This window comes from Nelumbo nucifera, chromosome 6 (genome assembly GCF_055504915.1).
Source record: "Nelumbo nucifera cultivar China Antique chromosome 6, China Antique-T2T, whole genome shotgun sequence".
Classification (NCBI taxonomy): Eukaryota; Viridiplantae; Streptophyta; class Magnoliopsida; order Proteales; family Nelumbonaceae; genus Nelumbo; species Nelumbo nucifera.
The window spans coordinates 26,567,189-26,589,176 of NC_142654.1; the positions used below are offsets into that span (position 1 = coordinate 26,567,189).

The 21,988-nt window shown below is 39.8% G+C and overlaps 1 protein-coding gene across 1 annotated transcript in view; it reads left to right on the forward strand.

Moving 5' to 3' along the window:
* Positions 1-610: 610 nt before the first annotated feature.
* The window catches only part of LOC104598600 (UMP-CMP kinase), a gene marked incomplete at its 5' end in the record, with an annotated part of 30,455 nt that continues 9,077 nt past the window's right edge, over positions 611-21,988 (forward strand). Inside the window, 9 exons of the mRNA XM_010260744.3 lie at positions 611-621; positions 775-829; positions 1,196-1,261; positions 1,739-1,793; positions 11,104-11,221; positions 11,328-11,484; positions 13,185-13,265; positions 13,347-13,454; positions 13,663-13,728. Of these exons, the coding sequence (XP_010259046.3) occupies positions 611-621; positions 775-829; positions 1,196-1,261; positions 1,739-1,793; positions 11,104-11,221; positions 11,328-11,484; positions 13,185-13,265; positions 13,347-13,454; positions 13,663-13,728 (717 nt within the window). The remainder of the gene's footprint in view (positions 622-774; positions 830-1,195; positions 1,262-1,738; positions 1,794-11,103; positions 11,222-11,327; positions 11,485-13,184; positions 13,266-13,346; positions 13,455-13,662; positions 13,729-21,988) is intronic.

Sequence of the window (21,988 nt, forward strand, 5' to 3'; positions counted from 1 at the left end):
ATAAAACCAATAGTATGTTAGTATGGTATTCATTATTTATATGCTTGGATTCAATGTGTTGTAATACTTGTTTTCTTGAATTCATCATGCTACTATTTTGTTGCTTTTTTATTTGTTTAGACTATTGTTATATGAAAATTCATGATTTTAAATATACCATGCTAGATGCTACTTTTCTGAATTGAATTGATTACGTTTTATCTGGAATATTGAAATTTATGATGAAACATGATATTGCCTTATGAAATTAATAATGTAATGCCTCTTCATATGCAAAATTCATCCTTAGTGGCTTTGTTTTATTATTTTCCATTACAACATGGATCATACCTAATTAACTATAGGTCTTATTTGCCAAAAAAAAAAAAACACTACTTAACACTTAGGCGGCAAGGCAGTACCCTGCCACCTAGTCTCACTTTGCTTTCTCTCTATATAACTATGTAAAAGTTGATTTTGATGGAGTTGCTTAGTTGATTGTTTATTCTTTTGAGTTTCTGGACCTTCTGTAGGTAGCAGATTTCTTCACTTAATATAAGATTCACCTCATGGGCATCATTGGTGATGTTTAAAATCTAGTTGATTATCACCAGTATTGGAATTATAATAACATGGTACGAGGTAAACCTTGGTATTAATTGGAGCTGCCTGTTTCGGATTTTGGCTAATTTTGGAGTATGTCTGCTGTATGAGCATGCTGATACCAGATCCTTTAGAACCATTCTTGATATTTCATCCATGGCTTCTGAATTTGGCATTTGCATGTGGTGCCAGATTTAGAGAATTTGCAGTTACAACTTTTTTCTTTGAAGTTTTCTTGATAGAACAGGTAATAACTTGTCCCAAAATGGTGTACTGTGAACTATAGGTCTGTTGGATATGAATTCTAATAACGACTGATTTACAATTAGCTGAAAATATCCCTTTATTCCATTGATCCTCTTAACTGCCTGTAATGTCATTTTTAGTTTTATGGATTTCTTTCACTCTATGGGTTTTTGAGATGCCAAGTTCTATTATAACTTGGCATTTATCACATATCAATTTTGAACATGCATTTATGTAGACATTTGCTTTTCTATTTTGTTCTGACATATTTTTTTTCCTTTTGCAATCATAAAGTAAGAAATTTTATTGATAAAAAGTATTGTTACTTAAACTCTATACACCTAACTTGTTTCTTTCTTTATTTGAGGATTTGATACAGGCTCCATATAGATTGAACTTTCTGGGAATCCTCAGCACAGAAAATGGGACACCGGTATTCTTTTGATCCAATTAGTGATTGCTGCTTATTTATTTTGAGGCTTTTAATGGTTGAATTCACTTATCATATTGGATGCATTTTTCAGAAAAAAAAAAGAAGAAAAGAAAAACATAGTTGGTATATTTAACATGTTAGTCTAATGAGATCCTATAATTTGGATTGTTGAGTATAAAAGAAACATCATGTAAAACTGTTCTTTTAATCCTAAATTCATGTCGAACAGGATTTTTCACTATTACATATAAAACAACTAGTTGTTCTTGTTTATTTGCTTTTGCAAAAATTATCCCGTTTCATAGATGATTTGACTTGATTTTCTTTTTCTCATTTGCTCCTGGAGAATGAATACTGTCATTTGTTCCCCTTTCTGTTCCCTTTTTCATGGAAGCCACTACTCTGCTAAAACATATAGCTGTTTCACTATATTTTATGTGTGAGAGATATATCCTCATCTTTCTCTTTTTGATGTAGGCAACTATTGGATTTTTCTCCAAAGAGAAAACCCCCTTCATAGCTTTTGTCTTAGGTAAGCACCACACATTCCTTTGGTGACTGGGTTTGTTTATTTTCTTATGCTTAAACTCAAACCCTTTTACTTAGAATTTTTTTAGAAAGTAACGTAAAATTTGTATATTACCATAAATCAAACCATGTCCAATGAGAAGCTGTACACTGGGCTATAAAGCAGTGTCTATCTGAGAAAATCAGCTTGCAAAAAAGTGGCTGCAAATAAAAAGAAAAAGATCTATATGGGATTCCTTCAAAAGGCTTTTGGATGCTCATCTACAAGCACAACATCCCTCTTGTGTTACTCTTTACCTCCTTCAGATTCTTCTGCTTGTTCTTAAAAATTATCTGATTTCTCTCTTACCTTATATTTCTTTGCTCAGTGACTTCTCTCTTTCCATATTACCCATAGGACAGAAGCTGGGAACATGCTCCATAGAACTTTGCCCCTTTTGCTCAAACCCTGAATACACCACTTTGGAATATAGATAGAACTGATTAAGGTAAAACCCCTTTACACTAAAAAATATTTAAAGACATCAACCACAACTTAATAGGAGAAATGACAGTGTATGCGCAGATGATTGGAAGTTTCTGGACATCCTCTTCAATGGACACAGCAATCACCATTTCAGGATTGTTCCACTTCTAATAAGGATGTCTGCTGTGAAACATTTCCCTTTAGCAGCTGTCCATGCAAAGAAAGCCACTTTTGAAGGTATGTATTTGGACCTTAACTTAGAGCTTGGGAACATAGTTTCCTCATGCACACTAATCTTATTGTAGGACAGAACTGAGAACCTGCCCTACTTTTTCCATTCCCAAACTCTTGCATCCTCTCTCTACTGGTTTGGCTTATCCTGTCAAGAAGGTTTGCCATTGGTTCAATCTCCCAATCCTAAATATTTCTTCTGAACTGGGGGTGCCATATCACCCCATTTCCTTACTGCTCATAGCAGTCCAGCACCCGTGCTTCCTTATCTTGAGAGATATCAGACAAATTCAGGAAAAAACCTCCTCCAAAGTTGTACTTCCACACTTGCTGATGATAAAAAAATTCTCAATTTTATGTTGAATTTCTTTTTGAAAGTCATCATATGCTTTCTCTATCCCATTCCAAACTGCACAACCCATAGGAACTGAAGCTGAACCAGGGTCCCACCAACCATTTAGGCCATACTTGTAATTATCTGCCTACATAATCCTTCTGGTTCTTTATTGAATCTCCAAAACCTTTTACCCCAATGACAAGCTTAAGGGAAAGGCCTGTAGTTGCATTCCTCATGACTTTAGGTTCAGTAATAGGATATTTAGTTTTATATTTTATTTTCATAATATGTTTAAGATAACACTAAAATTTAGAGTAATACTCCAATGCTTTTTTTTTTTTTTTTCCATACTCGAAAGGGTTTTGGATCATAGTTATCAAGGTAGCATTTAGGTGATAAAGCATTTTTTTAATTGTCTTGTGCCCCGCCTTGGCGTCTTATATGGGAGTTGTAAAAATTTTAGGTGCAGCAGTGTTAAACTGTATCATATTGTAAAAATAAGGTAAAAGGGCATTATAGAAAACTGATTTTTAGTGTAGAGAGCCATAAAATGGGTTTAAGGGAATGAGAAGGTAATGTCTTCACTGCAATAGGACTTTAAATAATTGCCTTCATTATGTTTTTTTTTTTTTATGAATATTACTTTGATGCCTTCATTATGTATTCTTTACAAGAAGCCTTTACTTCTCCTTTAATTTCCATGCATAAATCAAAGTACATCTTTCTATGTCAGGTCTGGGGCTTTGCCCCTTAGTTCTTTTTCTTTCTTAAATCCATTGTAATCACTGCCTATATTTCTAACTATAAACAGAAAAGAGGTTCACTGCCTATATTTCTTCTTCTTCTTCTTCTTCTGTTTTCTCCTATTCTTTGATTTAATACACATGTGCACACATTCTTTCTGCATCTTCCTTTTGCATAATAGAATGTGAATGGGCTCCATCTCCTAATTTTGCTCATAGGCTGTGTATTTTTATTTTAATTCTACTCTATTGTTTGATCTTTTCATGTTAAATCACTTTTAATATTTCCTAGTTGCTCCACCCAATTGGGAAACAAGCTAAAGTTAACCATATTCTTTACATAAAATCCTTAAAAAACATCACTGAGTTGCCAAGATGACAAGGCACTCACCTGTTGCCCAGCCTTGACATGCCACCTTGACAACTTTGTTCTGGAGCCACTAGCCTCTGTCTTAACTGTTTGCTATGCTTTGTTAATGAATTTATGAACAAACATAATTTGTTTTCTTGATGGTAAATAAAAAAGAGGTTATCAAGATTGTAACCAACAAAGGATAGCCTCATCAATAGAGGTGTGAATATCTCCTTAACTGGATGTTCTTTATGTGATCACTGGTGGGGGACTGGATTGTTTGTTTGTTCACTGCCCCAGCAGATCCAAGATCTTGTCTTTCTTTCTTAATGTTCTGAATGAGAATTCGGTTTTTCCAAATTCTGTGAAAGATCAATGGAGAGCTGGTTCACTGGTGGCTTGAACAGTAAGGGGAGAAAGCCCAAAAAGTCATTGCAGCTGCTGTTGTTGGGTTGGTTTGGGTGAAATATGACTCAAGAATCTTTGAGAAGGAATCTCATATGGATGATGAACTGCTAAAAGGAGCTGTTTCTATGGTGGCGTCTTGGATATCCATTGGATAACTGTTGAGGAACACTCCTTTTTTACATTTTACTGTTGATACTTTTGAGCTGACTATGAGGTTCTGTTGATTTCTTCTTTTTGTGTGGCATAACCTATCATAATTGATGTACTGTTCACTGTGTAGTGTTTACGGTTCTCAGCCTTTTGAGCTTCCTTTTTGAATGAATATACATTACCTTTTCTTCAAAAAAAGGAAGAAATAAATAAAAGAGACAGAATTAAGGAGATTGACAGGGTGAATGAGATATCTTTTTTTTTTTTTTTAGAATCAAATAAAAATTCATTAAGAAAAGATAAAGTACAGCAGGAGGTGATAAGACATCACCAGAAGCAAGAAGCACCCACAGAAAAAGAGATTGTGGGTTTTACATGCTTGAAAATGTTTTATATGTGTTATAATTCAGGTCTGCCTTAGAGTTCGGCCTGACTGAGTTCAGTTATGTAGAAGAAGACAAGGTGAGAGAGAGAGAGAGAGAGAGAGAGAGAGATAAAGAGAGAAAGAGAGAGAGAGAAAGAGAGAAGAGAGAATTCTGGTTTGAACTGACCGAGTCAACTTGACTTCTCCCAGTCGGCCAGTAAGTATTTATATTATTATTAAAACATGACTGAAAAGACCTATGTGCCCTTACTTAAGTTAAGAGCACATGTTGCAACACAACACTACAAATCATCAACATCAATCAAGGTATAAAGACATAAATACCCCTACTCTAACACTCCCCCTCAAGCTGGTGAGTATATATCATATACTCCCAGCTTGTTACATATGTAGTCCACTCTTCCCTGACTCAAGCCTTTTGTAAATAAGTCAGCCCACTGATTTCTTGTATTAACATGTGTAATGTCTACCTCTCCATTCAGCACCTTCTCCCTCACAAAGTGACAGTCAACCTCAATGTGCTTGGTTCTTTCATGAAACACTGGATTAGAGGAGATATGAACTGCAGCTTGGTTATCACAATAGAGCTTCATTGGAGTGTTAATGTTGTACCCTACTTCCTGTAGAAGGTTCCTTAGCCACACTAATTCACAAGCGGTGTGCGCCATAGCCCTATATTCTGCTTCTGCATTGCTTCTTGCCACAACCGTCTGCTTCTTACTTTTCCATGTCACCAGGTTACCTCCCAGAAACATGCAATAGCCTGTAGTAGACCGCCTATCAGACATAGAACCGGCCCAATCAGCATCAGAAGACCCTTCTATTTCAAGTTTTCCCCCACTCTTGTATATCAGACCGCGACCCGGAGCCCCTTTTAGATACTTCACAATTCTCAGAACCACATTCCAATGAGGAATCAGAGGTTTTTGCATAAACTGGCTTACCACACTAACTGCAAATGATATGTCTGGTCTGGTAATGGTTAGGTAGTTCAGTTTGCTCACGAGTCGTCGGTATCTGCCAGGGTCTTCAAACACTTCACCTATATCACTGCTTAGCTTGGTATTTGTGTTCATGGGTGTTTCAGCTGGTTTGGCACCCAACAAGCCTGTTTCTTCCAGCAAATCAAGCACATACTTCCTCTGGCACAGGTTAATCCCATACTTGGATCTCGCTACCTCTATCCCCAAGAAGTATTTCAGTTTACCCAGATCCTTTGTCTGAAAGTGATCCTGCAGATAAGTCTTCAGCCTGTCAATACCAATGTTATCATTCTCAGTAATAACAATATCATCTACATACACCACCAACAGTATTTTTCCTCCCGGAGAGTCATGACTAAATACAGAATGGTCAACTTTGCACTGTTTCATACCAAACTTCTTTACCACCTCACTGAACCTACCAAACCATGCTCGAGGAGACTGTTTAAGCCCATATATAGCCTTCCTTAGTCTGCACACCTTACCATCCTCCCCTGAGCAACAAACCCTGGAGGTTGCTCCATGTAGACCTCCTTGAGTAAGTCACCATGCAAAAAGGCATTCTTGATATCAAGCTGATATAGTGGCCACTCATACATGGCTACAAGAGAGATCACAACACGAACGGACCCTATCTTAGCAACTGGTGAGAAGGTCTCTGTGTAGTCAATGCCATAAGTTTGGGAGTACCCTTTTGCAACTAATCGCGCTTTCAGGCGTTCAACACTACCATCAGGCAAATACTTAACCGTATAAACCCATTTACAACCAACAGCTTGCTTCCCACGAGGAAGAGCAGTGAGGTCCCAAGTATGATTATGATGAAGGGCTGAGAGTTCTTTTTCCATGGCACGACACCACCCTGGAGAGGCAAGGGCTTCCTGGACATCTTTAGGAACAATAACTGATAATAACAAGGTAACAAACTGGCGATGGGAAGCGGAAATGTGAGTAAGAGAAAGATAATTAGAAATGGGATGAAGGGTGCAAGTACGTTTACCTTTCCGCAAAGCAATGGGTAGATCAATCTCAGATGCTAAGTGAGGGTCTGGTGCCGGATCCGTCGACGGAGATGTAGCCGGAGGAGTAGTAGCTGGTGCACGTGGGCGATGTGTATACACATGACGGATAGGTGGGCGTTCAACAGGTGGTGGCACCGGAGGCAAGGATTTGGTCACGACTGGAACAAAGGGAGGAGGATCGACAACGGGAAGTGGAAGAGGAGGTGATGAGGAGGAAGAAGCATCACCAGACCCCAAAAAGAACGTAGACTCAAAGAAACTGACATCAACACACACAAAGGACCGTCGAGAACCAGGATGGTAACACCTATAATACCCTTTCTGGGTCCGAGAATAGCCAAGGAAGATGCACTTGAGAGAACGGGCATCAAACTTGTCGTTCCCGGGACCCAGATTATGGACAAAACAGACACACCAAAAAACTCTCGGCGTAAGAGGGAACGAAGACAAAGTGGGAAACAAGACCTGAAACGGAGAATGACCATCAAGGATGAACGTGGGCATCCGATTAATCAAAAAACAAGAGGTAAGCACTGCATCACTCCAAAAAGGTTTGAGAACATCCATGTGATGCATTAGGGATCTTGCTGTTTCAAGGAGATGGCGATTCTTTCTCTCAGCCACCCTGTTTTGTTGTGGGGTGTAGGTACACGAGGTCTGATGTATAATGCCGTGTTGGTCTAGGTATTCCTGAAATGATGAGGATAAATATTCGCGGCCATTATCAGAACGAAAAACTTTGATATGGGTACCAAATTGGTTATGAATCTTAGCATAAAATTTTTGAAAAATGGTAAACAATTCACTTCTTTCTTTCATTAAATAGAGCCACGTCATCCTTGAAAAATCATCAACAAAAATGACAAAATATCTGTATCCATTATATGACATCACTTTATAAGGACCCCAAACATCTGAATGAACTAAAGAAAAAGGACTCGACACACGGTTATCAACCCTAGAACTAAAGGGAACACGATGGTGTTTCCCAAACTGACACGACTCACAATCCAAAACAGAAAGATGACTCAAGGAACCAAGAACTTCAAGACTTTTAGCGACGGATGACCAAATCGGCAGTGCCACTGGAGAGGAGAAAGAGATGACTGGAGAGTTGTTGAAGTTCTACCACCACCACCGTCAAGATAATACAGTCCACCTGCTTCATGCCCTCCACCAATCTTCATCCCTGTCTTGAGATCCTGAAAGACACACATAGAAGGATAAAAGATAATGGAGCAGTTAAGTGATTTGGTAAGCTTACTAACAGACACAAGGTTAAAAGGCAATTTAGGAACATACAGAACTGATGAGAGGGATACAGGATCTAGGTCAACATTACCAACACCACAAATTGAGGATGTGGAACCATTCGCAAGGGTGACAAATTGTGATGTTGAGCAATGAGATAAGGAGGAAAACACATCTGGAGTTCCAGTCATGTGATCGGAGGCTCCAGAGTCAATGATCCAGGGATTGGGTGTAGAACCTCTCATATTCAGGGATTGTGATGTGGAACCTCTCATATTCATCACGGGGAACACTCACCATCTCCTTCATGGGACCATCTGTGGATGTAGGAGGCAACTGGTCAGATGAATGATTCTCCTGTCTAAAGTTGGAACTTGAATCACCTATCGCGGCATGATTGGCCTAGGTTGAGGGAGGACCATGTAGATCATAACAATAGTTGATGGTATGTCCATCCATACCACAATGAGTGCACTTCCTCAGGCCTGAGCTACGTCCTCTACCACGGGCTCCCTCTGAATCTCTGCTCCCAGTACGACCACCACCACGATTATGAGTAAACCCACCATTTTCACTTCGGCCATATGTAGAACCACTACCACCACCACGACCGGACTGAGCTCCCCGAGCTCCACCTCTATCACTACGGCCGGACTGAGCTCCCCGAGCTCCACCTCTACCACCACGGCCTTTCGATGCAGCAAAGGCAGATCTATTTGAGATATTAGAGTTCTCAGTAGATCCGATAGAAATCCTCCGAAGTCGAGCAAATACCTCTTCTAGGGACGGAAGAGTTGATCCCCCTAATATCTGAGCCCATACTGGTTCATATTCAGACTTTAGTCTCACCAAAAATCTAGTCACATCAAGCTGCTCTCTCTGTTGTTGCTGAATCTTGACATTAGAAGTGAGAGGATGATAGACATTCAACTCATTATGTATGTTCCTCATGTTGGCATAGTACTCCTCAAGACTTTGATTGCCCTGTTGCAGATTAAAGTACTCTTGATAAAGCTGATAAACTCTGGTTGTATTGTCCTGCCCCGAATACAATTTCTTCGCATGGTCCCACACATCTTTGGCAGTATCAAGGAACATGAAGTTCACACTAATCCTGGGTTCCATACTGTTCCACAACCATGTGATGATTTGAGCATCCTCTTGCTCCCAGTCTTCATACTCGTGAGAGTCAGAGGAGGGTTTCTCCTCTCTGATGTGTTTTACCTCCTTCTTTGCCTTCAGAAAGACTTTAATGGATTTGGCCCAAGGCACATAATTCTCTCCATTTAACTTAGTGGAGGTCATCTGAACATTCAGGTAGTCTGTAGGCACCATCACACTAGGTTTATAATCATTATTGTCTCCCATTATGTTATCACCAATTCTGCACACTTGTTGAATTCTATTATCACCGAGATTTGCACACTACACACCACTAGGTCACACCTGTCACACTGATTGCAGCACTAATTATTGCTGGAATGTGTGCTCTTTACACCACAAACCCTAGATCACACCTGTCACACTGATTTCAGCACTTGTTGTTTGCTGAAAAGTGTGCTCACACCACAAACCCTACTCCTACAACAACCTGAAATCTCACCACTATATGATCATATCTCTTCCTTCAAAAAGCACAAAGAAATCAGCATAAACCCTAGCACTTACTAGCCGAAACCCTAGCATATGGTCTGAAACACACCTCTTATTTAATCCATAACAGATATCATGCACTGAAATCTCTTACCTTATTGCTGAAGTAACACCCATACGAGCAGGAGAGCAGTCCACACACAACAGCTGCTTCACACACAACTGCCACACACAACAGCCACTACCCACACAGTTCGGCCTTCTATTCTTCCTCTACTAGGAGAGGGCGATCTCAGAAATCACAACAACTGACCACATACGACCTGACTGGAGGCATAGAGACCCCCAAGGGAAGAGGGCGATCACTCCTTTTCAGCCCTTTCCCTTATCTCCAATCGAACATAGAAAAAAAGAGGAAAACCCTAGATAGGGTGCACAGAGAATGAACCCTAGGCAAGCAGAAATCTAGGCAGATTTAACCTGCTCTGATACCATGTTATAATTCAGGTCTGCCTTAGAGTTCGGCCTGACTGAGTTCAGTTATGTAGAAGAAGAAAAGGTGATAGAGAAAGAGAGAGAGAGAGAAAGAGAGAGAAGAGAGAATTCTGGTTCGAACTGATAGAGTCAACTTGACTTCTCCCAGTCGGCCAGTAAGTATTTATATTATTATTAAAACATGACTGAAAAGACCTATGTGCCCTTACTTAAGTTAAGAGCACATGTTCCAACACAACACTACAAATCATCAACATCAATCAAGGTATAAAGACAGAAATACCCCTACACTAACAATATGCTTGATTTTATTTTTAAATTTTCATTTGAATACACTTTACATGTTATGTTTATGTATTTTAATTTTAGATAATAGGTTTTTTAAAAATTTATTTTAAAATTTAAGTTCATATTTTTTATTAATATTATGTTTAATATTTTTTATTTTTATTTTTTTTACATTTTTTTGAAAAATTGGCCTTTTTTTGAATTTTCTGACTTTTTTTTTGTATTTTGCCCATTGCTTCAGAAAGGCGTGCACCTTGCCTTGTGCCTTGCACCTCGGGCACAAATTGGCCACTGTGCCTTTTTTGTGCCTTGCACTTTTAAAACACTGCCAACAATAAACTACAAAGTCAAGACACATTAAAAGCTCAAAAAATACAGCAGAACCAATCATATTCAAAAGAATGCATATTTCAAATTGCAAGAAAGAGTGTTTATTAGATAGATGAGGTGGTTACATTCCTATTGGTATTGGATGTACGACTTTGTAAAAAAATGTCAGACCCCAAACTTTTTTATGTTTTATTTGATTTTTTTCCTTGGACATTTTGTTTTCTCTTGCAATTTGTTATTGTGCTGTATTTGAAAACCAAATTTGGTCCCATGCTTTCAGGTGGCCCTGGCAGTGGAAAAGGTACACAATGTGCAAAGATTGCAGAGGCCTTTGGGTTTACACATCTTAGTGCTGGGGATCTGTTAAGGAAGGAGATATCATCCAATAGTGAAAATGGGTATGTGATGATGCTTATTATCTTCACTCTGATGAGGGTTTTTCAGTTCACATGCACGCTTAAACTACCAGTGGTTCTTTGATGGTGGTTAGAATTTTGTTTGCAGTGCGATGATCCTTGCCACAATTACGGAAGGAAAGATTGTTCCTTCAGGAGTGACAATTAAACTTATTAGGAGGGAGATGGAATCAATTGAAAACAATAAGTTTCTCATCGATGGCTTCCCTAGAAGTGAGGAAAATCGTATTGCATTTGAACGGATTGTGAGTTTCTCTGTCTACTTCTTTTGAACTAGGCTTTATGGAACTATATTTCCCTCTTTCTATTCTGTCCTTTAGTATTTTGCTTCTCTTTTTTCATGTACTTGATACAGATATTGAAACAAGGAAAGTGTCCATGGAGAAACAAATCAGTTTTTCCATTCCTAGAGCAGCCTGAACAGTTTCAGAATTTTTGTAATGATAGAATATTTATTTGTATTGTTACACTTTATTTATTTTTTAGTTAAAGGTATCTTAAGATTTGGATTTTTTAGAGTTTTGTTGTTATTTCAAAATTATTATTTATGATTTGTTGGGCTTACTATTTATAGTAATTCTTGCAATTACTATTTATAGTAATTTTTGGTATCTTTAAATTTAGTTGGTTTTAGTGGGATTACGAAAGTTTTGTTATAGTTGTTTAGGAGTCAGAATCCTTGTGTTCATCTGGGTTACCCATGGGTTTCTCTTAGTTTTAAAGCATTAGAAGTTGTTTTAGGTCAGTTTCCTAGTCCAAGTTGGAGTTTGTAAAGGGAATAAGTTGAGTCTATAAAATATAAATAATTAAACAGTCATTGTTATTGGAGTTGAAGAAGAAATAAAGTTTGGTTTAATTGATAAAAAAAAAAAGTTGGGTTTAGAGAATACTGGTTGTGCTGGGAATTTTAGTGGACAGAAAGCTGTCTAATTGCTTTTCCATCTTCGTTTTTTCAAGTTTATACAGCACCATTCCTCTTGAATCCTAGGGATAAGGATTTTACCCTGTGGACTCTTTGAATGCAGTTGAGTCTTTACTAACCTTTTACTTTGGCATAAACTGCAAATTGTTCCAGTTCATAACCAAAATATTTCCATAATTAAGTTTATAATTTTTTTTTGTTTGAGAAGGTTAACTGAGACAATTAAGTTTATGATTTTGTTCCAAATACCATAATTATTGATCCAATGGATTATGACCTGACCATGTGGCTCTTTAGTGCGATTGAAATTTCTATTATCTTTTTCTTCGCATAAACTGCAAGTTGTTCCAATACCTAGCAGAGTTATTCCGTAACTGACTTATGATGCTGTCCACTCAAAGTATTATAATTTTTTTGAGAAAAAGTACCAACAATGTGTGATTTTAATTACCTATAGAAACTAAGGATAGTGCACTGAAACTGATGAAAAAAGGACAGTGCAGTGAGCCCTTTGCACTAATTTTCCTTATAAATCCTAAATCTAGCACAAACCCCATTTTGTATTAATTAATTTTTTATCAGTTAAAGATAAAATATATTTCTTTATATTTTTTCTTGTTTTATTTTGATCGAGAAACATAGCTTCCTAGAATCATGTTCTTTGACTTCTTGGAAATCCCGATGGATAAATATTTAACTAAATAAGAATAAAAATAAAATCAGAAGTGAACTTTAGAACTATGGCTTTATGCAAAAGTACAAAAAACAAAGGGAAGTACCTATTTCTGTAATTTCCCTTTGTTTTTTGGCCTTGTGTAAAGCAAAGGGAAATTATAGAAACAGGTACTTCATCTTTGGCAAAGTTCTCCTTAACTAATAGTCATTTTAGAAGTATCTTCGCACAAATTTCAATTGGAGTTTTTTTTTTTCAAAGCTTAGTTCCATATTTGCTAATTGTAAGTGAAACTTATGAATGACCATTAGACCATATTAGTAATTTTTATTTTTTTCCTGCTTGTGCAGACTGGAGTTGAACCAAACATTGTTCTATTTTTTGACTGCCCTGAAGATGAGATGGTGAAACGAGTGCTAGGTCGTAAACAGGTATTTGGCTTGCGTTTCTTCATGCCTTTCTGGAATTTATTTTCTTGATTAAAGTGTGACATTTTTGTTGTTTTGACTCAGGGACGAGTTGATGATAATATAGACACCATTAAGAAGCGCCTTAAGGTGTTTGCAGCATTAAATCTTCCTGTAATAAACCACTATACTCGAAGGGGCAAAGTTTACAAGGTGTTCTTTATGTATTTTGTTTTACCGAAATTTTTTAATATTATGCTGCTTAATTTGGGATATAGCAATTAAGGCTTGAAACTATATCCCATTTAACTTAGTTATATTCTCTTCTGCAGTTCATACAATATTTTGTTACCATTCATACTTGTTATTACTTGTTGAGTTTTATGTCAATGTTAATAGTAACATATACAAATGCATGCAGATCAATGCAGTAGGAACAATAGATGAGGTATTTGAAAAAGTCCGACAGGTGTTTGATGATTGTAAGGTATATCTTCTTTTCAATTTATTTTAAATGTAAAGTAATTGCGTATTTTTTAAACAGTTAGGGGCAGGAATAATGAAGTTTAGTCTGTCCAATGTAAATCATGCAAAATTGATAGCAACTTGCAAAGTTTTCTGCATACCATAACTCCAAACTAGCATGACAAATATTGACAATATTCTTCTAATGGTCAGAACATAATAATGAAAACAAAAAAGAACACACAAATAGATAAGTTAATGCATTTTTATCTCAGTTGAAGCTGTTAAATTTGGGATTTTTTGGCATATAAGTGAATTACAGTGCGAACAGCCTTGAACAGCTCAAAAAATAATGAAAAATGAGAGGAATTAGTCTGGATTAATTCTGGATTGAAGAAGAATAAGATAGGAGAAGAGAAAACTAGGGCTGAAAGCAGAAGAGATTGAATCTACTGATCTCTAATTGTCACCCACTTTTATTAGTAATATAATAAATAAGGAAATTACAAAACTGACCCTGTTTGAATAATAAAAGAAAAACACTCTTATAACTCTGCCGCCAATATACAATCAAAAGCATGTAACTTCTAACACTCCCCTTCAAGCTGGAGCATAAATATCATAGGGCTCCAGCTTGCTACAAAAGTGATTCATCTGAGCATGGCTTAAGCCTTCAGTGAAAAGATTGGCTAACTGATCTTCTGACCTCACATAAGGAGTGACAACTTGTCCACTTGAAAATCAAGAACATACTTTCATTGTGAAAAATGAAATAGAGCAACTTTTGGTTAATTTACTTACAAACATAGGCTAAATGGAAACTTAGGAATACACAATAAGAGGGTAAATTAAGACATGGGTTAAGGGTAACATTATTAATACCTGAGATTGAGGATGTGGTACCATTAGCTAGGATAACAGACTGAAGTATAGATGGAGGAGATAGGGAACTAAACAAATCTGGAGATCCAGTCATATGGTCTGAGACTCAAGAATCTATAACCTAGGTAGTAGACTTAGAATGAGAAGCGAGGCAAGCTATACATGTCTTGACAAGAGTGGTGGTGTTTCTGGAAGAAGACATATGGTGAAGTTTTTTATATTCTTCACGAGTGGTAGATGTATTCATAAGGTAAAAGTCTTCATACTACATCCCCTATTGAAGGTTGATGGAGGGCTCCTCCAAAGGAGGGTCCTGATGTGGGTTGACAAATGGTAGGCTGAGGGGGTAGGATCATTGAACCTATTTTTCATGGTGGACCTTCTTTTGCAGGAGTAGAAGTTCAGGACTGTTATCGGTCTTGAACCCTAATGGATTTCAGGATCGAAAGTAAGAAGAAAGGTAAGAGGAAAGAAGAGGAAGAGGGAGAAGCAGTAGAACACAAGAGTTGAAAGGAGGAGCAGAAGCTTAATGTTCTGCCGCCGCCACTTTAATTAATATTTATAGGTTATGCTCATTACATGGAAATGACAGATCTGCCCTTAGTCTTTACATAACAAATAGAGCAGAAAATAAGACTGAAATAAATAACAACTGAAACAACTAAATGACCAATAGCTAACCCTAGGCAGACTAGAACATCTTCTACCCTACGAACACAGTGGGACCGTAGCTGTGGGGCCCACATCAGTGTTCTCTACACTCCCCCTCAAGTTGGGAATAAATGTTTATCGTTCCCAACTTGGATAGATCTGCCTCTAGCTTCTTCCGTGGTACAGCTTTGGTGAGGATATCTGCCAGCTGTATATTGGAGGTGATGTATGGGAGACACACTTCTTGTGATGAGACCCTCTCTCGTACAAAGTGTCGATCAACTTCAATATGTTTAGTCCTGTCATGCTGCACTGGGTTGTGTGCTATATTAATAGCTGCTTGATTATCACAATACAACATCAGGGGCTTCTCATACTCAATACCCAACTCCTCAAGTAGTGATCTCAGCCAAAGAATTTCAGCCACTCCATTAGCCATTGACTTGTACTCAGCTTCAGCACTGGATCGGGAGACAACACTCTGTTTCTTACTCCTCCAAGAGACCAGGTTACCTCCCACAAGAGCACAATATCCAGAGGTAGACCTTCTGTCATCAACACTCCCAGCCCAATCGGCATCCGTATAAACTTCCACCTTCATGTGGTCATTGTTCTTGAACAGTATACCTCTACCCGGGCATCTCTTCAAGTATGCTAGTATTCTTTCTGCTGCTAGAAGGTGCGTGGTTCTAGGATAATGCATGTACTGACTGACAACACTAACGACATAACTGATATCTGGCCGGGTGAGGCATAGATATAGGAGCTTTCCCACTAACCGCTGGAACATAACTTTGTCTTCAAGCAGCTCCCCACTCTCTGCACTAATCCTGTGGTTCTGTTCAATGGGTGTATCTGCAGGTTTGACACCCAGCTTTCCAGTTTCAGCCAAGAGATCTAAAACATATTTCCTCTGAGAGACAAAGATCCCCTGTTTAGATCTAGCAACCTCAATACCCAAAAAATACCGTAGTGTACCCAGATCTTTCACCTCAAACTCTTGATGAAGGAGCTGTTTGAGGGACTCAATCTCATGGTTGTCATTTCCTGTCACCACAATATCATCAACATATACTGCAAGTAGTGTCAGTGACGACTCCACCCTCTTGATGAACAGTGTATGATCTGACTGGGCCTGCACATAACCGAACTTCCCAAGGGCTAATCTAAATCTGTCAAACCAAGCTCTAGGTGACTGCTTCAAACCATACAATGCCTTATTGAGCCGATAGACCTTCTTACCTGCCTCTGTATCATAGAATCCAGGAGGCAACTGCATGTAAACCTCTTCCTGCAAGTCCCCATTCAGGAAGGCATTCTTAACATCCATTTGGTACAAAGGCCAAGTGTAGCTTGCTGCAAGAGATAATAGAACCCGAATGGTGGTCATCTTGGCTACCAGGGCAAATGTCTCCAAGTAATCTATACCATAAGTCTGAGTGAACCCTTTTGCAACTAGCCGAGCTTTGTACCTCTCAATGGAACCATTCACATTGTGCTTCACAGTAAATACCCACCTGCATCCAACTGGTTTCTTTCCTTTGGGCAAGTCAACTAGCTCCCAGGTATTATTTTTCAACAGGGCATCCATTTCAACTTGCATTGCACTTCTCCACTCCGGGACTGATAGGGCTTCTTGCACTGTTCTTGGAATAGGGACATCAACAACGGAGGTGAGATAGGACCTGTAGGAGGGAGATAGGCGATCATAGGACACAAACTGGGAGATGCAGTGGGCTGTAGATGTGGTGCAATGCCGTTTTCCTTTACGGAGGGCAATGGGAAGGTCAAGGTCATCTGCAGAGGGTGAGGTAGCAACAATGGAAGGAGTCTCTGTGGGCCCTGGGACTGTAATATCTGGACTTGGAGCCGCAGAAGAGGTTGGAGCTGGCCGGGACTGCTGATGACCGGGATCAACCTGCCTGTATCGCCTGTGATAGACTCTCAACTTCCGATCCCTCTGACCACCCTCGCTACTGCAACCCTCATCATCAACTGGAATAGGTAAGGGAACAACCCCAAAAGTATTAACCCTGTCCTCACTGCACTCCCCCTGAAGAAAAGGACCCAAAACTCCACGCTCACCACTCTCCCCCTGAGGAGAGACCCGAGAATAGTAGGGTGTCTCCTCAAAGAAAGTGACATCCATGGATACAAACTTCTTCCCTGAGATAGGATCATAACAACAATAACCCTTTTGAGTTTGTGCATAACCAAGAAAGATGCATTTGGAGGCCTTGGGTTCAAACTTGGAGTGATGGGGATCGAGAAGCTGAACAAAATAGGTACAACCAAATGTCTTGAGGGGAATAGTGAACAACTCCTCATTGGGGTATAGAAGGGAAAAATGAGGTTTCATATCAAGAACCCAGGAAGGAATCCGATTAATAAGATAATACCGCTGTAAGGATAGCATCACCCCAGAAGCGAATAGGGACATTGGAGGTAAACATAATACTTCTAGCCACCTCCAAGATGTGCCTATTCTTCCTTTCTGCAACCCCATTCTGCTGAGGTGTATGAGGGCAAGTGCTTTGGTGGATAACCCCATGATTAAGGAGGTACGATGCCAATGGCTTAGCAAAGTATTCCTTTGCATTATCAGATCTAAGCACTTTGATCCTGGCATCAAACTGGGTTAGGATCATTTGGTGGAAGTTTTGGGTCAGGGCAGGCACTTCATCTCGTGAACGCATAAGATAAACCCAAGAAAACCGGGTGTGGTCATCAACAAATAACAAAAAATACCGGTACCCACCCATAGAAGGAATGTGATATGGCCTCCAAACATCAGTATGCACAATATCAAAAGAACTATTACTCCTTTTATTACTCAATGAATAAGAGTTTCTACAATGTTTAGCAAACTCACAACTTTCACACTTCAACTGAGATGACTCAACAGACTCAAACAAAGTAGGAAACAGACTCTTCAAGGACCGAAAAGATAAATGACCCAATCGGTTATGCCAAAGCATAACCGGACTCACAACCTGAGAAACAAGTAACTTCTTATCCACTGACTCTTCCCGACGAGAACTCTCCCCGAGCAGATAGATCCCATTCGTCTCACGGCCAGTCCCAATCACCTTCTTCGTCTCCAGGTCCTGAAAAACACATCGGTCAGGAAAGAAAGTTACTGAGCAGTTCAAATGTTTGGTAATACTACTAACGGAAAGGAGGTTAGTATCCAGTTTAGGAACATGCAAGACAGAAGACAAGGATATAGTATCCGACAGTTTGATGTCACCCTTGCCAGAAATAGGGACAAGAGAGCCATCAGCTATAGATACTTTATCCCTACCGGAAGATAAGTAATAAGTAGTAAACAAAGAGGGCAAGCTAGTCATATGGTCGGATGCACCTGAATCTATTACCCAACAAGGTTCAGTAGTACCTGGAGCAGAGGCATGGTAGGCTGAGGCTCGAGTACCTGAGTGTGCAAAGGCCGATGTGGCCGGGGCTGACGATGACTGCGGTAACTGAGTTGAACTACCAACTTCCTTCTCCAATTGTATTAGAGCAGCCCGAACTACAGCTAAGGTCTCTAATGGTGTGCCTCTTGTGCTAGATGAGGATGCTGAATCAGTAGTCATAGCCACATGAGCATTACCCTTTTTATTTCTCAACTTTGTCGGGACCAAATGTGGATGCAGCTTCCAACATGTTTCTTTTGTGTGTTTAGGTTTCTTGCAATGCTCACACACCACATCCCTTTTATCTTCCTTCTTTCTGTCCCTCTCTGAATCACCCTCTGTTTTGGGTTTGACAACTACCAAGGCAGGTGTAAGCGGCTGAGGTTGCATCATGACTTTCCTCCTGGTCTCTTCGCTATGCACTATGGAGTATGCCTGAGAGAGGGTCACACTATCTCTGGTCAAAATCTGTTGCCTCACAATATCATATTCTGAATTCAGTCCTGCCAGGAACTCAAACACTCTGTTTGTCTCGATGTGCTTTCTATGTACCTGAGCATCTTTGGGACTCTCCCACTCAAGAGTCTCTAAGTGATCAATCTCATGCCACAGGGACTTCAAGGTAGAGAAGTAGACCGACACCGGTTTCTCTCCTTGTTTAAGGGAATTTACCTCACATTTCAATTCATATGCTCTGGCAACATTAAGGGGTTGGGAGTAAGTCTCTTTCATCACATTCCATATCTCCTTGGCTGTCTTTGCCCATAAGTAATTTCGGCTGATATGGGGCTGCATAGAATTACAGAGCCATGTCATAACCAAGTAGTTTTCTTGGACCCACTTGGTATACATAGGGTCTCCCTTGGAAGGTTCTGCCACATCTCCCAAGAGATGCCCTACTTTGCCCCTTCCCCCAATAGCCATCATGGCTGATTGGGCCCATTCCAAATAGTTTGATCCATCAAACTTTACGGTTGTAATCTGAAAACCTGTCTCAGAACCACCACCATAACTGCTGTTCCCAAAACTGCCTTCTGCCTGATTCTTAAACTCCATTTCGGTCAAGAACCAGAAGTCTCAAAATTAGGGTTACTACAGTCAAAACCAGCACTAGGACTACCAACCACAATCACAAAATCAGTATAGAACCAATCTGTACTCACAGTAGATGTGCATGAAACATGTATAAACTGATCTGAAATCAACAACCACACACAACAGCAACAGTCCGAACTGTTTTTACCCCTTTAGAAGTGTTCGAAACCCCAAAAGAAAACTGAAAAACAGTTTGAAGAACAATCTGATATGCTGAAGCCAATTTGAGGTTTTAATCAGTCCTAAAAGCCGTACACTCCTAACAGTACCGTACGAATAAGGTTTGTATTAGGGTTAATATGAAACCCTAAAACTGATCAATGTTGAGGAGAACTATTAGGGTTTGCCGCAGGGATAAGATCACAAGGTTCAGTCCAATACTAGGGTTTGCTGCAGGGATAAGACAAAATCCTAGAGAATAGAGAGATAAAACCCTAGAGTGGTTCGGCCACTCTTGTTGGATAGGTTCAACCTAGACCTGTTAATGGGCCGGGCCGGCCCGACTTCCGGACGGGCTTGAACAGGATTTTTGGCCCGCGGGCTTAACCTCGGGCCAAAAAGCCCGGCCCGCATAAAATTCGAGCCGGGCTCGGGCTTTGCTAAAATAGCCCGACCCGAGCCTGGCCTGGCCCGACTTATAGTTAAACTTAAGTAAATCCGGCCCGACCTATAGTTAAACCTAAGTAAAAACCCTATGTGATGTCTATTTGAATAAATTTTTTGATTTGAGGTCATTGATTCACTTGTAGACCCATTGTTCATTTAAATAGGGGAAAAAAACATTTAAATTAAAATAGAAAATGTCAGAAAATTTTGAATTTCTTTTATTAGGTCGGGCTTCGGGCTCGGGCTCGGGCTTCGGGCTTTTCATCAGGGCCGGGCTCGGGCCCAAGTTGTAGGCCCGTTGGTCGGGCCGGGCTCGGGCTCGGGCCTAACAATTTTCTGTTAATAAAGAGTCAAAGCCCGGCCCGAGCCCGGCCCGGCCCGGCCCATGAACAGGTCTGGTCCAACCTATCTTCTCTGATATTACTTCTCTCAGAAAATAAAAGACTTACAATAGGATGCAGTTCGCTGCCTACCAAGGTTACCCGAACCCTAGCCTTCTCTGGTTCTTCCTGATCACCAACTCGTTGCAACTGTGGCACTTCTTCAAACAGCCGCTAATCCTCTGGAGATCTCCAAGAACCAGTCAACGAACTCTGCTTTCTCAGCTTCCAGCCCTAGATGGTTCTCATGTGGTCGGCTGGACTGGACTCACATGAGAAACCCTAGCTCTGATACCAAGTAGAAGTTCAGGACTGTTATCGGTCTTGAACCCTAATGGATTTCAGGGTCGAAAGTAAGAAGAAAGGTAAGAGGAAAGAAGAGGAAGGAGAAGCAGTAGAACACAAGAGTTGAAAGGAGGAGCAGAAGCTTAATGTTCTGCCGCTGCCACTTTAATTAATATTTATAGGTTATGCTCATTACATGGAAAGGACAGATCTGCCCTTAGTCTTTACATAACAAATAGAGCAGAAAATAAGACTGAAATAAATAACAACTGAAACAACTAAATGACCAATAGCTAACCCTAGGCAGACTAGAACATCTTCTACCCTACGAACACAGTGGGACCGTAGCTGTGGGGCCCACATCAGTGTTCTCTACAGCAGGGATAGGGAGATAACGTGTAAGGAAACCTAGATGAGCGAAGTTGTTTCCTCCATTAAAGTTGGCCCAAGTTGTTCCTATGTTGGTTGGATGGAGAAGGCACTGAAAACCTCTTGGACTTTCTTAAAGCCTGTTTTGTCAATTCTATGAATGCTAAAGGTTTCTCTGTAGGTGATTTCCATCATTGGGCGGTGAAACAATGGAACACCCTTTTTGGAGTTTGAGTAAGGTAAATCTTCACCAACAAACTCCTTTTCATCCTCCCATTTGAATCTGAAGCCCTAAGAATTTGGAAAATGGGAGCAAGGAACCATTTCGGCAAACTTCTCCATTTGGAACCTTGGCTTCCCAATCTTGTCTTTTGGCAGCTGGGAAAGAAGGAATCCTTTTCTTGGTTAAAAATCATGGGTCTTCCTCTACAGCTTTGGCCAGAGAACTTGGTTAGGAAGATTGGTGACTTTTGCAGTGGATATGTGGAAATGGACAACTTAGAAGAAGCTAGGAACACAGAGTGGGTTAGGGTGAAGGCACAGTGGTAGGACCCCCTTCACTCGTGGCCGATATCATTGCTGGGGAAGACATTTGGAC